The 16,855-nt window shown below is 37.6% G+C and overlaps 3 protein-coding genes across 3 annotated transcripts in view; all 3 read left to right on the top strand.

Moving 5' to 3' along the window:
* Positions 1–2,423, top strand: part of LOC119417313 (cadherin EGF LAG seven-pass G-type receptor 3) — a 40,429-nt gene extending 38,006 nt beyond the window's left edge. Inside the window, exon 4 of the mRNA XM_037684520.1 lies at positions 2,275–2,423. Coding sequence (XP_037540448.1) covers positions 2,275–2,423 — 149 coding nt within the window. The remainder of the gene's footprint in view (positions 1–2,274) is intronic.
* LOC119417312 (cadherin EGF LAG seven-pass G-type receptor 3) overlaps positions 1–16,855 on the top strand; it is an 84,574-nt gene that overhangs the window by 3,870 nt on the left and 63,849 nt on the right. The window lies entirely within an intron of this gene.
* Positions 3,078–4,810, top strand: LOC119417706. The gene is made up of 6 exons (XM_037684974.1): positions 3,078–3,510; positions 3,604–3,689; positions 3,803–3,931; positions 4,057–4,110; positions 4,378–4,616; positions 4,729–4,810. The coding sequence occupies exons 1-4, from the start codon at positions 3,157–3,159 to the stop codon at positions 4,106–4,108; spliced, it is 621 nt and encodes a 206-aa protein (XP_037540902.1). The 5' UTR covers positions 3,078–3,156; the 3' UTR covers positions 4,109–4,110; positions 4,378–4,616; positions 4,729–4,810.

The following is a 16,855-nucleotide window of genomic DNA, read 5'->3' as shown; positions in this document are numbered from 1 at the left end:
GGACCTTTAAAGAGAATAATATAAAATTGTGTGTGTTGTGTAAAAGTGAATATTTTATAAAGATGATCAGATATACCACCAGTTACTACCAGTGTTGAGCCACTTACTGAAAATTACAAACGTTAGTTGCTAGTTTTATATAAAAAATACAAATTAACTTTTTTAATTGCTGCATCTTGTAACATTTAATTTGAAAAAAATGAAACTGCAGTACTTTTAAATACATGGCAATATTGTCTTCATAAGGTGTAAATACACAATGCTTAATATTATTTTTAATTTATTAATTTTTCTTGATGTGTAATTTGAACGCATCATGATTTCTTATTTACCTCAGCCTGATCATATTTTAACAAACCGTCCCTGAACGCTTCATATGCAACACGAAGATCAACTTCTTCCGTTTCCAGCCTGTTATAAACAATAACTAGCGGGATTTAGTCATAAATTTGGATGATCAGAAAACTACTCTTGACTGGACTGCAGTGAGTGTTTCTACCTCTTCTGCTCTCATCCACATTTCATCTAAGGTAAGTAATTACAAAGTCTCTTAATGCATCCTGTGTTCAGATAACTACCTTCACATTATTTGCCATGAGTAATGTAATTAAGGCATAACATAACTCATTGGTTTGTTGTCACTGAAAGAAGCAAACTGTACTTGATGTGCTATGAGCAGCCAGCTGATCTCAATAAATTACTTACTGTTCCGATGACGATGCTGGAGCCATTGTTAGCTGACGTTACTGCAGAATGCGCTGCAGCCCCGGGTAGAGTTGTGCTTGTTTGTTCGTTCTTGGCTGTTCTTTCATTTACTCCATCAAAAGTTGATTCGTCCTCGTCTGCCTCAATGTTGAGAAGATGGTGTGTGTGCGTCCGCTTTACGTGATAGTAAAAGGAGTTATACACTCTGTACTCACTTGGACAGCCATCAATCCCACACACCACACGAAAGTCAGGACTCCGACTATGCATGACGTTAATGTGACTCAAAAGTTGTCTCAAAGACAACGCCACAAATACGTAGCAAATAAAACAGCGCCAAATCATGTTGGATCAGAGATTTTCGTTGGTCAAAGGATCAGAAAAGGTGCTGTCGTACTACTGTGTTGATTGTCGCAAAAAAGCCGTTACTATGGTGACACCCGCCCACCAGCAAAATTACCGTAAATCTCAAGTACGATAAAATTATTTGTAAAGAGTTCATGTCTTTGTAATGCGCATTACACATTCCTATCGATGTTTAATCGTGTTTTTATTGCTCAACGTTGCAGCTGACGCGAAATAAAAGAAGAAGCTGGGCGAGCAAGCTAGCTAGGAATTAGCTAACAGCATGGATGAGCTAGATGATGCGGTTGTGTCGACGTTAAGAGGTAACGTATTTATACAAAGTTGTTTATAATGTAGACTGAGACATGGGAAAAAGTTGTTGTAATGATCATACCAATATTACATAAAAGTTTTTACGTCTCTAGTGGCGTGTGTGTGTGTGAGAGCAAGCGGTAGAGATTTTAATGCTGCTGTAGGGGAGTGCTATGTTGCTAATGCTAACTGGACATTGGCCTGCACTGCACATTCTCCACCGGCGCCAAAAGAGAAAAACTGAATTCCGCTACATTTGGCTATAAATTATTAAAAATATTGCAATAATACAATGGAGAGAACACTACTCTTTTATGAGTTGCTGTTGCTGTGAACATTAATACATATCTCAGTTAATACCAACAATACCACTTTATATTTGTATTAAAACTTAATAACAATACAATTTTAAAATCAATAATACATGTAATTGTTATTGCTGGTTTGTCTCTAAATGCATGTCTCCCATCCATTCGTACAGCTACTTTGAGACAGCAACAAAAATGTGTTCAGTTAGCTGCAGATGTTAATTTAAATTAGATTGAACTATGAAATTTCAGATATCAAAGAAACTTCTAAATTTTCAAAATTTATAAACTAAACAATTTTACTGGTTTAAAACAATATTAATGTTAAAAAATGCTTTGTTGTGGCTAGTACAATTAAGAAAAAGCTAGTACTGTGTGCAATGTGTGCTGAATGCATAGTTTAATGGTATTAAGGTTTCTTTATTGTATCTGGTTTGTTAACAAATTTACTTTAAACAGTCTCAGACCTCCATCTAAAGGCCCTTTGCTACAGCTTCTTCTCAAACTATGTAGCTTAACAACTGAAAAACCAAGTTTATGTTTAGTCTTTTCTTCTTAATCTGGATGTGTCAAGTTTCATCTTTGTTTTCAAACACATTCTCAGCTGCAAACATCAGTGAGGCAATGATGGGCAACCTGTCTCGTGAAGACTTGCGGGACCTTTTCCCAGGACCAGAGAACTTTTTAAGAAGAAAAGCGATCTGGATTGCTTGTCATGGTGCATCAGAGGAGGTCAGTTTCTCTGTGACATAGACTTAAAAAACAACCTATTTCAGTTGGCTGTGGCACTTTGGGTTGATGTAGTATATTGCCAAAACTATGCACTGCAAATGTTTTTGTATATCAGTAACAAGTCAGTTACAGTGCTTTACATGAACAAATCATAAGAAAAAAAAATATTGGAAAAAAGTCAATTGCAGTGGTGTAATAACAGAAGGTAAAGAAACATTGGACTATAACTACAGGTAATGATGTTTTTGTTTTCCGTTTAAATAGAACAGTGAAAGACAAATCTAAGAAACTTTTTTTTTTTGTCTGAATAAAAAAAAATCATCATTTCGGCATTTAAAGTTCTTTTGGAGTTTGTTCCAGATTAGTGGAGCGCAAGAACTTAATGATGCTTGTTAATGTTTGGTTCTGACTCTGGGGATACAAAATAGTTCCAAATGGGTCACACCACCATATCAGTAAATTTGGATGTGTTACAATCACTTCCTTGGGTGCAGGTATCTAAAATTTGGTGAGACAAACCTGACTGACCTGCACACAGTCCTGACTTCAACTTTCAAAGTAGTGGACCCTATGTATTAACAACATGATTGTCAGTAAAGTTAATGTACACAGACTAATACTTCTGACAATGTAGTGTAACAGTATCAGAACACAATGTTTTGTTTTGCATTGTTTTTGTTTGTTTGTTTCTGTACAGGATTCTGGTAAAGAAGATTCAACTTTAGTGAGCTGTTCCTCCAATAATGGGTCACCTATGCAACAGACATCCACTCCAATGAAGTCCAGTCTTCCCAAGTTTGAAACTCCTGAAAAGGTTGTGAAATTAACCTTTCCAGAATATGTACTCCACACTGACACTGAGCTTGAGCACGTAAGACAACAGTACTTTGAATTGTCGAAGAAAGGGGAAGAGCGCAACTGTGAAATGTCAAAGGAACTCAGATGTCGTCTCATCCGAAACACGATGACCAGTATGATTGCAATCTTGAGGGCAAAAGGAGATGCAGAATCACACAGATACCCATCAAAACCTGAAATCACAGCAGTGGCTAAAAGGATAGTGCTGTATTACCCCATGCTACAGGACCAAGGTCTGAAGAATTCATGGGTAAGTGAAATGCATCCAGTTAATGACCAAAGTTTTTTTTATTTTGCACATTTTTATTGAGGATCTAAAAAATGAAATGTATGTGTTCTTAAGGTCACTGTGTTTGCGCAACTAAACAAAAGATTGCAGAATGTGAGGTCCCCTCTAAAGAAATCTCAGAGTGGGAGACAATCAAAGAGGTAAAGCTGCAACAATTAATTTCCTCAATAATAAATATGTCATTAGCTTTAGTAGACTTTAACATATGTTGGCCAGCATTTGTTGGAAGTGATTAATTGGCTAATCTTTGCAGCTCTTCAAAGAGACGCCGTCTTGATGAGCCCTATGATACAGATGAAGCCATGTCGAGCGACTCAACAATCATTCTGGACCAGTCTACAGATGAGACTACCAGCACCGACTCAGGCACTACTGACAAGGAGTTTGTTGAATTTAGTTTTGTATTTATTTTGTCTTGTTTTTATTTTGTTTTGTTTATCTTCCGCAATCTGAATATTAACATTATGATTCATCATGCCAACAGAAATATGTCTTTATGTGTTTCAGGAAAAACGACCCCAAAGCCCCCAGAAGCTCTCCCTCTCCTGTCCAGTTCTAAGAGTGAGTTTGTCCTACTTTATTTTGGGGGTGTGGTACTTGTGTTCCTCAATGCAACGATGATAGCACGACGAGATTCTCATTACTGTATTTTAGTGTTGTAATAGTAATTACAATTTTGGGTTGTTCTTATTTGAATAATTTGACTTTAATATAATTTATTGAATATTTAACTACACAAAATGGATTGTATTAATAAAAAAAAAGGTTGTCATATTACGTTAATTGACAAAAATCTGTTGTTAAATTGAGCCACATTATGTGTTACAGCTAACAGGCCAACAGATGTTGAAAGCTCATACAACTACAGTCCAGCAATCTCGGCCAAGCACTACAGGACCCTACAATCGTTGTATAAAAAAAAGAATCCAAACCACCAGGATGTGTCTCATCTCCTGGATTTGGAATTTCAAGCCAGAAGAGCATTCATTGATTCACATAGTTTTCGTGAGGAGGACAGACACAACAAAATCATAGAAGCATATCCTTGTTTCAAGGACATTGGACATGTAAGAATACTTTGCATTCTTAAATGCTTGATATAACTTGCAATGTTTAGACAATTTCCTTCTCCTAGATAAATATTCTAATATCTGAATTGGTGTATTGAACATTGAATAGGTCATGGATGAGCTTCAACGCATTCTGAACAAAGATAACCCATGCTACATAGCTGAACTAAAGGGACGATGGAAAGACTTCTGCCAGAAGGTGCAGTTTTTTGGTGTATGGAAAAAAATGCTGAAACTACCAATGGGAGTGGACAAAGGTAAGCAATTACATTTTGGTATTATCTGTGATCAGGGTTTGTGTCCATGAGTTTTGGACTTTTAGCTATTTTTTTATTTATGTTATTTTTGCTTTATGATGACTAAGGGTGTAAACAGGTCTTACAAGGTTAAAATGAGTATAGAAAGCAGTCATTTCTTAAATGTTTTCGTATAAATTGATCAGATTTGAACGTGTGTGCATTGTAAAGCTGTTTTTTTTACCCAATTGTACCCAATCTTTTCCTGTACAGCTGAACAGGCTCTAGAGATCCTTCATGTCCTGCCATCGCTGTTTCCGTCGGCGTCTGCTCCTCCAAAACGAGTACGCGAGGCAAGTGAGGCTCTGGTGCATGTCCTTGAGGTGAGCTGTGTGAAATGTTCCTGGATAATGTTGAGTTAAGTATTAGAAAATCTATAAGGAGCCTCTGATTTCCTAAATTTTTCCTTTTTATCTCTTCAGAGACACCCAAAACAGTTGTTTTTATAAATATAGTTTTCACTAGGTAAATGTTAGTGCTTATTTGTGTCTGTTTAAATGTGTTATGCAGCATGTGTTATCCCCTCAATAAAAACCAACCAAGGCTAGCGTAACACTCATTTTTCTTTTGGGAAAGTAGACTGCAGTAAATGTATTTTGCATAGTTACAGGGATCGATGAGTAACATTAGACTTTATTTGATAAACATATATTTTAACTGTAAAATACATACTGTAAAAATACAGTACGCTGTTTAGTTTTTATATTTAAAAAAAAATGTATTTTAATACGGATGGAGCCATTTTATTTACACACAAAGCATTCTGGGTAAATGATGACGTGGATAGGTCCTCGGTGTGAGCGAGCTTTATTCACCCTGAATCTTTGACAATATGTAACGATCGACTCTTTTAAATGAAACCAGAGAGCGTTGACAGTGAGGATAAGGTAGAAATGACCCAGCCTTTTACTGAAAATACAGATGGAGGCCAACAGAGCTGCTTCATGGAAGAAGAACCTCAGCCTGTTAGCATTCGTGCTAGCGCAGACACTATATTGCCTTAAATGGGTTAGCTCAGCGCTAGCGCGACACAAGCTAAACTGAGGTCCTCCATCCATATTTTCAGGCTGAGTCATTTTTGCTTTCCCCTGTCTGTCATGTGGATGGAGGACCTCAGTGACGAGAGGAGAATGTGTAGCGCTGAGCTAATACATAAGCTAACAAGCTGAGGTTCTTCTTCCATGAAGCAGCTCTGTTGTCCTCCATCTGTATTTTCAGTTACAGGCTGAGTCATTTCTACCTTCTCCTCACTGTCAACGCTCTCTGGTTTCATTTAAAAGAGTCGATCATCTGATATTGTCAAAGATTAACCTTCAGAGTGGATATAGCTCGCTCACACCAAGGACCTATCCACGTCATCATTTACCCAGGATGCTTTGTGTGTAAATAAAATGGCCCCATCTGTGTAATATATTTTTAAACTTTTAGTTTAAAACTTATAAAAACTGAACATTCTACAGTATTTTTAGTCTTGCTTTCACAGTTAAAATATATGTTTATCAAATAAACTCTGTTATAATCATGGATCCCTTAAAAAACAGCTACTTGAGTTGTACCTTCAACCTCTTTCAAAATTTTACTGGGTTTGTATCAACTCTCTGCTTCAGGTTCTTAAATAACCAAGTGATCCTGTATGTCTTACTGACAGAAGGTCTGTTTCTTTTTTTTTTTTTTTTTTTAAGGAAAATGAAGACCCTGATGCCTATTTGAAGAAGCGCCCTCTCTCCTGTCCAATTCTGATTGTGTGTTCATCCAACTGCCTGCTCGCGGTAGGAGACGTGCCCATCACAACATTTCCGAAAGACAAGGTTGATGAGGGGGCTTTATACCTCATGGCATACTATTATGCCCTGCATCTTACTTACCCAAAGTGTGTGGCCACTCTGCTGTCAGTCATACAGACAGAGGTCCTTTTGGACCAAATCCATGAGAGAGATCTAACATCATCCTACAAAAAGAGCATGGCCGAATGGAAAACTTTTATTGACCAGTAGTGGCCATGCAGTAAGCTAGTTATTTGACTGGCGTAACAGTTCATGTTCAGAATTTTGGTTGTTTACCCATTAAATGTTGCTGAAATAGCATTATGAGTGCATGAAAAATTTGGACAACATGACTCTACTTCATTTTATGTTGCAACAATGCAATTCTTTGAACATTTTGAAAGTTTAAATTTGAACATTTTATGTTTATACATTTTAAGTTGTAACTGTGAGTGGCTCCCTCATTTTTCTCCACTACAGTACTGAGCTCCTCATTTTTCGTAGTAGTTTTTTTTTTTTTTTACTTATTTATTTATTTATTTATTTTGTTGAGGATGTTTTATGTTTACAAATATATATTCAAAAGTTAACTACAATTGTTATTGGGAGTAGCAGTGTCAGTTGTTGCATTGAAACATTTTATGTTTAAACATTGAAGTTGTAGTGGCTCCCTCATTTTTCATGGTGCCCAACAGTATACTCTTCATTTTTCATAGCAAAATTTGTTTTTATTTTGTTGAGGGTGTTTTATATTATTTTTTAAAAATATAATCAAGTGTTAACTAATTGGGATGTTGCATTGCTGCTGAAACCAAAAATAAATGTGTTGAAGTTAAAGGATTTCATTTTTTGACATTATAGAAAATGTTTGAATGTTTTGACAAGACATGTATGTTATTATGTTTGTTGGTTAAATTTGATGACGGGTTGGAGAAAATAATGTTGCGTTGTCAGGATTTCTTATATAAGTTTTCTTAAAATACAATTTCTAATCTTATTTTAGGTAGGCTTTGAAACATCTGTAGAAAAGTTTTAGGGATGTAAATTAATTTGAAGCATCACACGCTTACTTTAAGACAAAGCCCACAATTGTAGTAAGATATTGCTAAGAATGAGATTTTTGCAGCTAGGTTTAAGATTGTTTATCTTGTAAAATGATAAAATGTCTTATTTTTAGAAATCGTTTCTAGAAAATTTTCACTTGTTGGCAGATCTTTTTGCTTATTTCAATCAAAAACAAAATTCAAATTTTAAGTTGTTTTAAACTTGTTTTCGGAATAGACTTTTCTCCATTGTACTACTTTTGAGCATCAGAATCTTATTATAAGACACGAATAGCTCAATTGTAGTTAAATATTGCTCAAAATTATATTTTTATAGCTAGTTTCAAGATTCCGCTTATCTTGTTTGACTTGAACAAAATGTCTTATTTTTAGAAATCTTGTCGAGAGAATTTTCACTTGTTCCATTGGCAGATTTTTTTGCTTATTTCAGACATAAAAATCTTATTTTAATTTTTTTTTACTTATTTTTGGAGTGGCCTTTTTTCCAGTGCATTAACTCTTGATTCATTCCTGAGGCATTCCCTAGTAGTTAATCAAATTTTGTGTACCTTTTATTGTAAAGTGTTACCTTTTTATTTATTTATTTATTTATTTTTGCTCATTATTCCACAAAAGTTAGATGACTCTAGGATATGTCCTCCAACAGCAGAATTTTAATTTTTACAATTCAAAAAAATTCATGAGTAACAAGCTACAACCATAATAATAATAATAATAATAATAATAATAATAAAACCTGCCAGATCATTTGTTTAAAAAATTGTAGAAACCAAGTTCAGGATTTTTTAATTACACTTGTCTGTTTGTTAATATTCAGTCAGTCAGATACTGAAGCATTCAGAGAATAAAAAGGATCTGCTACTGTTGTCGCACATTGAATCTTTCTGTTATAACTGGGCACTGATTTGTACAAACATGTTGTTTCAACCATAATTAGATCTTGGAATCTGGAAAATTAGGATTTCTCATTGGCTTAAAGTATAGTCAAATAAATTATAATTTATAATGCTGCGCTATAAATAAAAAAGCAGTTTTGCTGGGTAATTACTGATTGGGAAAAACAATATTTATAGTTAACAATGTAGAATAATAAAGAAAAAGTGTGTTTTGCAGAAAGAGCTTTTGTAAGTATTTAAACTATATGTGAAAAGTAAATTTGAAATTCTTTAAGCAGCTTGAAAAATACATTTCATTTAAAAAAAAAAAAAAAAGCAAAATCAACTTTGGAAAAAATCTGTAAAATCTCCAGCTTTAGACTGACGTTAAACTCTGATGCATGAACACAATTGTTCACAATCTTTTAAGCTATCAATCCAAAAAACAAACAAACAAACAAACAAAAAAACACAATGGAAAAGACATGACCTTCATCATTTCTGGCTGAAGCAATTAACGTCTCCAAGCCAATTAAACAGAAGCAAACAGCAAAACATTTTCCAGTTTTTCTTCCATTATCAATCCTGTTTTGTATCACTCTAAAATGTCTAAAATATACAAATAATTTCTAATTTGAATTTTTTTTTAAAGATACTGAAGATCATCATAAGACTCTACTTGGTGTTTTATGACCCATAGTGGGACTCTGACCCCAACTCTGGGAACCAATACACATAACATGCAACTGTGATCGGCCCGGTCATAAAACATGAATTCAGACATTAACTCAGACACCATCAGTGATTTATTCACCTGGTGAAGGAGCTTGAAAGTGTTCAACAGCTCAGAGCCCATAGGTGGGGCTTAAAAGAAGCAAGTGTGCAGTAAACTGTGGTGGCAGCAGTCAAAGGAAGGCAGAAGTTTTGTTGTTTATTTATTGGACTGCACAACCTGGTTATCCTGACTGAACTAGCTCGCAGGTGTCATATTTCTCATTGTTTACTATAACCTTTAAAATGTGCGGCAGCACTTCTGCAAACCAGCAAGTTGCAATAAAACACGAAATGAGCATGCTGGCAGCTAGATTTCTTTAAATTAAAAGCACTACATGACATGATGTGTTACATCATCTATTGAAACAACCTGTGAGTCATCACATATTGTGCTTCTGGGTGTGTTCCAGTTTGCATACTTATGGTCTGACTGCAATTTTGAGCAAGAATTTTTTTTTTTTTTTTTTTTTGTGGTATCTGTGCTGTAAAGTTTAGAACAGAGGATATTAAAAAAGACAAGATGCTTCCAAACAGAAGGCACAAAAGAAAAGTGTGAGTGGAGTAAGGGTAAAAATTAAGCGGATGACTGAAGGGCAGGGTTGGATAAAGTTGAGGGAGAAAACAGGAAGGAGGAGAGATGAGTAAGAGACGGTATCCGATCTGGTTTGGAGGGAGATTGATGAGCTGAGTGAGAATAATGCAGAAGTGAAGCTGCAAGGGGAAAATAAAGGATGGAGGATGAGAGGTGAGAAAGAAAAGGATAAATCAGATGGGTTTTGGGCTGCTGTTGTGCTCTTCCTGCGTAGGCGTCGAGAGTTGTAGTGTCTCGTCAACGCCCCGGGGCACGTGGAGGGGGAAAGAAGGATGACGAGGAATACTCAGGGATCAATTGATTCTGCAACACAGACAAATCTCCAGACATCTCATAACCAAGTTGGCTTTTTCCTCCATTTCTTTCCCAGTCCAGCTTGCCTTTGTCCACCTCTCACATGCATTTTGTTGCTTTGAATTGGTTTTCCCTGAAACTCAATGGATCGCTCTCACAGACAGGAACTAATCCTGCTTGGGTTTTCACTGAGACAGGAAACTGTTTTTCTGCTGAGGATGAAACAGGTTTTGACTTAAAAACACAGCCCACAAGTCAGGTTTGATCTGTGAACAACCGTGCTGGTATTTTCAGGAGGAGAACAAGACAAAGTATGCCTTAAACACAGAGTATTGAAGGGAGAAGATTAACATACCTTTGTAAAACATGTCTCTTTTTTAAAATGTTTGCACAGTTTCATCTTTTTCACCAGAACAAGCTATAATAAAACCATTTAAATGTGGTTTATGTAAGTTTTGACCCTGAAAAGGGTTAATGCTGATATTTAGATATACTTAAATTTATTTAAAACAATAATTCTACGTTTTTGCTGCTTCCTGCTGACATCTTGATTTAAGAGTGACTGTGAAATTTGACATCAGTGGGAATCAGTGTTAAATCCCCAAAGGTAATTAATTAAGAGTCAGTTGAAGTGTTGATGTTGTGTTGAAGTTTTTGTCAGCACCTTTTTGTGCTTTTTGAATGGGTGACTTTAATTAAAATAAAGATTTGAACACAATGGCAGCTTAAAATTAGAAATTTGTACTTACAGTCTGTTAGTGTATCGAAGTATTTCAGGAAAATCAGACACAAAATAGGAAAACGGTTGGAAAAAAATGTGAACAAACAGAATTGCTGAAACATTCAGTATGTTGCAGTTTTTCTGGCAGTGATAAAATCTGCACATCTTAATCTTTTGTACATTTCATTTGCGACCCAACATTTGCGAGCTAAAATAATTTATTTAAAGGGGAAATAAAACAGCTGCTGTGGTATTTTATCTTAGTAAATCGAAGCCACAGAGGAGTTCTGCTGCCTAAAGAGCAATCTGAATGCATGTTAAACTAAAATGTGTCGTTTAAGGCTGCTGTTTAAGTTTAATATTCACTTCCCTTTTTGTTTAAAATTCTACGTTTTAGCTTTAAGATTATTAAGCAGCATTTTTTTTTTAATTAAAAACTAGATTTAGAATCAAGTTTAAAGAATATGATGTGCGATAATGGTTGGCTACAAAAAAAAGAAAATAAAAACTTTAAATAATGATTTCATAATCATACTTTGTAAATTTACAATGAAAAGGAAATTCCTTACACTCCACAGTAATAAACTATGCACGTTATGTCAGTGTAATGTGTATTTGCACTCATCATGATCAATAACTCTCCTGCGGGAACATTCTGCAATGTTCTCCTGCTCATGTTTGTGATGTGTGATATTAACGGCCCCATGTAATCACTCTTACTGGGACCAGTCAGTGAGGAACAGAAGGAACTGGTTGTTTTTGATATCCTCAAGGGCTGATTGATATAATATTGATATGATAGAGTTGCTATATGATATGGTGACATGTCTTCAAGCAGAGTCCTTGAATCAGATCCACTCCTTCTTGTCTGCAGAGGACCTTTCAATGACGGCTCGGACATGGAGGGGAGGGGCTAAGGGCTGGAGATTATTCTATAAAACTAACTTGTCTGGTTTAGGAAGTTAAAGCAGGTCAGGGTTTCACACGGATGAAAGCACTGATAAAAGCGTACCATATTTTTCTGACTCAAAATTCAACAGTGAGTCTTATAATCTGGTGTGCCTTCTGGTTGTGCTTACTGACCTCGAACCGATTTTATGTGGTACACGACACTCAAAAATCTGTCAAAATGTTTTAGTATCGCTTAATGCGCCTTATGTATGAAAACAGACCTGTTCGTTGATATTGCGCCTTATAGTCCGAAAAATACGGTAATCTTGTATTTGCGTGATCTGTGAACGCCGCACTGCTCTCCAAAGCTGTGTAAATAAATCTGATGAACTACACCTTGGTCTGTTTGGAAAATCTCCTTTTTCTCCACATTTTTTTTTTACATTATAGACAAAATATTTGCAAAATAATTTGAATTATGAGCCAGGATGTGAAAAGTTGCATTACTTAACAAGATTTGACTCTCGCCTTCCTTGGATGTTGATGTTTTAAACAACTTGTGTGTTTTGCTAGGGCAGCACGGTGGCGCAACTGGTAGAGCTGCTGCCTCTCAGCGAGCAGGTCTCTGGTTCAAACCCCGGTCCGGGGGCCTTTCTTGGTGGAGTTTGCATGTTCTCTCCGTACATGCGTGGGTTTTCTCCGGGTACTCCGGTTTCCTCCCACAGACCAAAAACATGCATGTTAGGCTGATTGGTAACTCTAAATTGCCCCTAGGTGAGAGTGAGAGAGTGAATGGTTGTTTGTCTCGTTTGTCTCTATGTGGCCCTGTGATGGACTGGAGACCCGTCCAGGGTGTACCCCGCCCCTCGCACAGTGATTGCTGGACATGGGCACCAGCGACCCCCGTGACCCAAAATGGAATAAACGGGTAAAGAAAATGGATGGATGGATGGATGTGTTTAGCTAGTGCTTAGAACATGTAATGGGGATCACTATCATCTACTACCACACAAAATTTTAATTTAAATCTTCAAAACTGCCTGAATTACAGCCATTTTTTGTGTGTTAGAAAGACCAAAGATCATCTGATTTTATTTTAAAACCAATGAGCTGTCAGTGGTTTTAGAAATATTTTGCTAACAAAAACACAAGGTTGACTCCAACAATTAATGCCAAACTTTTAAAGAAATATTCTGTGCAGTCTGTTGGCATAAAATCCTGACCGCCTTTCATGATGGGTGGTGGGGATAATAAATAAAATAATTAAGAAAAATCAAAGTATTTGTTGCTTCAGTGAGGAGATGAAAATAATTAAAAATATGCGATGAACAAAAATTAAATCTTTGTCAATCTTTAAAATAAAACTCTGAATATATCTGAATATTCTAACATGATTACTTTTTAAGAGGCTTTTAAAGAAACCAAATGACAGAAGAGCAAAGAATTACAAAATGTTATATTTGCCTTAATCTAATAGATGTATGTTTGCAGGTATGGTTAATAAATCTGATATCTTGTATTGCTGCTGTGTGTTGCAGAAATTACAAGCTTGTAGCAACAAACTTAACAAAATATCTCATCATACATTGTTGGCTGATGTTGCAATGTGCAAACTATACTGAAAGAATATAAATGTTATACCAAGTAGTCTGTAAATAATTTATATTCAGCTGTTGCGACTGCAAAAAGTCACCTTTTATTATCAATCAGGATCAAGAGAAATGTTTTCCCATGACCAATTTAAAATAAAGTAGTCTTAAAATGAAAGGCTACGACTACAACCTGAAATAAATTTCAGATAATTTACCCTGTAAGGGTGAATTAAAAAAAAAAGTTTTACAGCTTCATTAATTCCTTTTAATCTGACTTAAACAACAGCACATAATTTATGAACGCTGAGAGCTCTTGGTGGTTTAGACAAGTTCCTGGTAGACAGAATATGAAAGGTGGAGATAACAGAAGACGAAACAGCAGATTATGTGATTATTTTCTACGGTAAAGATCAGGAGTCGCTGTAATGTGGGGGATATGCTTCACAGAGCTGAACAATGCAAAGAGGAAAAGGATACGTGCAGAGATAAAATCTTAGAGCCAGACTGAATTAGTTTGTAAAAATGTCACATGAGGAAAGGGGAGAACAAAGGTAGATTTGTACTCAGTTGTGTCAGAACTATTTGTATTTTACTGTGAGAGAACAGCAGAGAACAAAACCAAGAGATGTGGTAGGCAGAGCAGATTCGTTTTGGGTGTGATACAGCGGATATGCATGTTACACTGAGAAATTTATTCCAGCAGATTGGCTGATTAAACAGATTACACATGAAGAGCGTATTAGCTGTGTGAGACTTGTGAGGAATAATGACTGATTTAAACAAAATCTTATTTTTCAACAGAAAGCAATGCAGACTCAGATGAAGTTGTTTTAATTGTGGTTCGTCGGTGCGGCCACCTCACTGCAAGGAGGTTTGAATTTTGGCTGCAGTCTACAAGTGTCTAAAAAGAGAAAATGTTTTAAGAAAAACATGTTTTAAATGAATCGCATATCAACTAGGGCTGGGCAATATGGACCAAAATAAATATTTCAATATTTTTAAGATAAATCGCGATAAACAATATAATTTTCAATTTTTTTCATGCCATAAAGTAATAACATAAATATATTTCTGAATCAAAGCTTTGTCTCTATTGTCACACAGGCACATTTTATTAACTGTACAAAATAAATGTCTAAAAAATAAACTATTTACATACATTGAAAGTCTTTTTTTTAGACATTTATTTACATATATTAAATATGGGACGGCTGTGGCTGAGTGGTTAGAGCAGTCGTCCTCCAATACGAGCGTTGGGAGTTCGATTCCACCAGCAGTCACATGCCGAAGTGTCCCTGGGCAAGACACTGAACCCCTAAATGCCACCGATGTGTGTCCCATCGGTGTTTGAATGTGATAAAGCACTGATTATTCTTTGTATGGATATAGTCGAGTGCTGTATGAATGGGTAAATGAGGTTGTGATGTAAAGCGCTTTGAGTATCTTGATCAGATAGAAAAGCGCTATATACAGTAAGTGCAGTCCATTTTTTTTATTTTATTTTTTTTATTGATGGCCTCCCTTCTCCCCTTACAGCCATCCTCTCCACACCATTATTATGAAATATTTATTATAGTGACATTCTAGTGTAGGTTTTTTTTTTTTTTTTTTTTTTTTTTTAATAGGATAGAAAGAAAGAAAAGACAAAGTAAGACTCCAAAATATAAGAAATATATACAAATAGAGCACACGTCAAAACACCCGGCCACTGTCTGTTCACCTGCAAAGAACATGACAAAACACAGCAACAAAATACATATGTATAAAGAACTTAAAATATTCATGGCTTTGCAGTAAGTTTCCATAAATATATATACCCATACCTACGCCTATATACATACATACATACATACACATGAATATACACTCACATACATATCTATATATCTACATATAAAGCCTACATAAGCATCCCTGCTTCTATTTGTGTGTGGTTGTGAGCATGCATAAGTGTATAAGGCTTCTCTAATAGAACATTTATTAGTAACTGTGAAGCAGCAGAGATCCGACCCCCAAGACCAGAGGCAGACGAAAAAGGGGGGACCAGAGCCCAAGACCCCAGGAGGGACCCCGACCGCGGAGCCCCCAGAGCCACCCACACAGGGCGAACCACTCACCCACCCCCCAGAAGGGACCACAGGGGAGAACCGGAAGATCCCCACCAGCAACCACATACAGTGACCCCCCGGGGCCAACAGCGACAAACTCATAGGCCTCCGTCGGCACCCACCGCACCGATGTAGGTCCAGGTCCAGGCACCGAGGCCCGGGCACCGAGGACTCACACCACCCAGGCCAAGGCCTGACAGGGCCAGAGGACCCGAGCCCCACCAGGCAGACACCAGGCCGAGCCGACACACGCCCAAGCGCCCAGCCCCCGATACCAAGGGCCCCAAGCGCGCCGGCAGGCAAGGGCACACCCCACCAGGGGGCCGCGCGATAGGGGCGCGATGCCAAGCACCCCCAGTTGTATCAAAGAGGGGGCAGTCCGAGTCTCGGCCTAACAAATACCCATTCATACACAGACACAATCACACTATCCCAACCTCAATCTCACCTTCATTCACTCAAAGACATACAATAACGATACATTTCATTCTTATTCCCGATACACACTCTATACCCCCCAGGTCCAAGACATGTACCCGCCCTCTACAGGGGGCAGCCCATGCCCAAACCCAGGAGGTAAACCCATTCATTCTTGAGTGGAGAAGAGCCAATACCCCAGACCCGGCCCAGGCCACAGGACACCCCCCCACCATGAAGAGGACACGCCACCGACCACCCCCACACACCGCCAACAACCAAGCATGCACCCCCAGCCGACCGCCCGCCAGGCCCCGGCAGCCACCCCGGCCAGCGGGCCAACCATGGCACCCAAGAGCCAAGCTCAGGGGGTCCAAACAACCCCAGGGAGAGCACAGCGCCAGCACCGCCCATGGCAACCCCCAGACCCTGAACCCCCACATAGTCCTGGTCAACACCCGACGGCCTGCCCTTCTCCCGGACCCCACCCCCGGAATGGCAGTCAGGGAACTAGGTGGGCAGGAAGAGGAGAAAGAAAAAAAAAAAAAAATAAGACCCCGACACATACACCCCCACCCCTAGATGTGCTGTTGATGTGTGTTGTTGTATAGTGCCATTAAAAAGGAAAGAAGAAGGAGCAAAGGCTGGCATGGTGCCAGTTTCCCCTCCACCCCAACTCTATCCAAACCCTAGTGTCTAAATGCAACCGTTGTAAGTGAGCACAGGCACAGGGGGTGAGAGTAAGGTCATCCCACCACCCATAGCCATGTGCCCACCTCAAATTCCTATATATGAATGTCATGAGGATGTTATGAATGAATGTCTAAGGTGTACAATAAAATTGAGTCC

The sequence above is a fragment of the Nematolebias whitei genome, chromosome 11 (genome assembly GCF_014905685.2).
Source record: "Nematolebias whitei isolate Nwh7 chromosome 11, NemWhi1, whole genome shotgun sequence".
In the NCBI taxonomy this organism is placed as follows: Eukaryota; Metazoa; Chordata; class Actinopteri; order Cyprinodontiformes; family Rivulidae; genus Nematolebias; species Nematolebias whitei.
The sequence above is the reverse complement of the archived record's forward strand: the minus strand, read 5'-3'. Positions and strand labels throughout refer to the sequence as shown.

Excerpts from the sequence above, each read along its gene's own strand:
- LOC119417706 (XM_037684974.1), top strand. The coding sequence starts at position 3,157 with ATGCAACAGACATCCACTCCAATGAAGTCCAGTCTTCCCAAGTTTGAA. Across the intron at positions 3,511-3,603 it reads AAGGTCTGAAGAATTCATGG|GTCACTGTGTTTGCGCAACT; the intron begins GTAAGTGAAATG and ends TGTGTTCTTAAG. Across the intron at positions 3,690-3,802 it reads AGTGGGAGACAATCAAAGAG|CTCTTCAAAGAGACGCCGTC; the intron begins GTAAAGCTGCAA and ends TAATCTTTGCAG.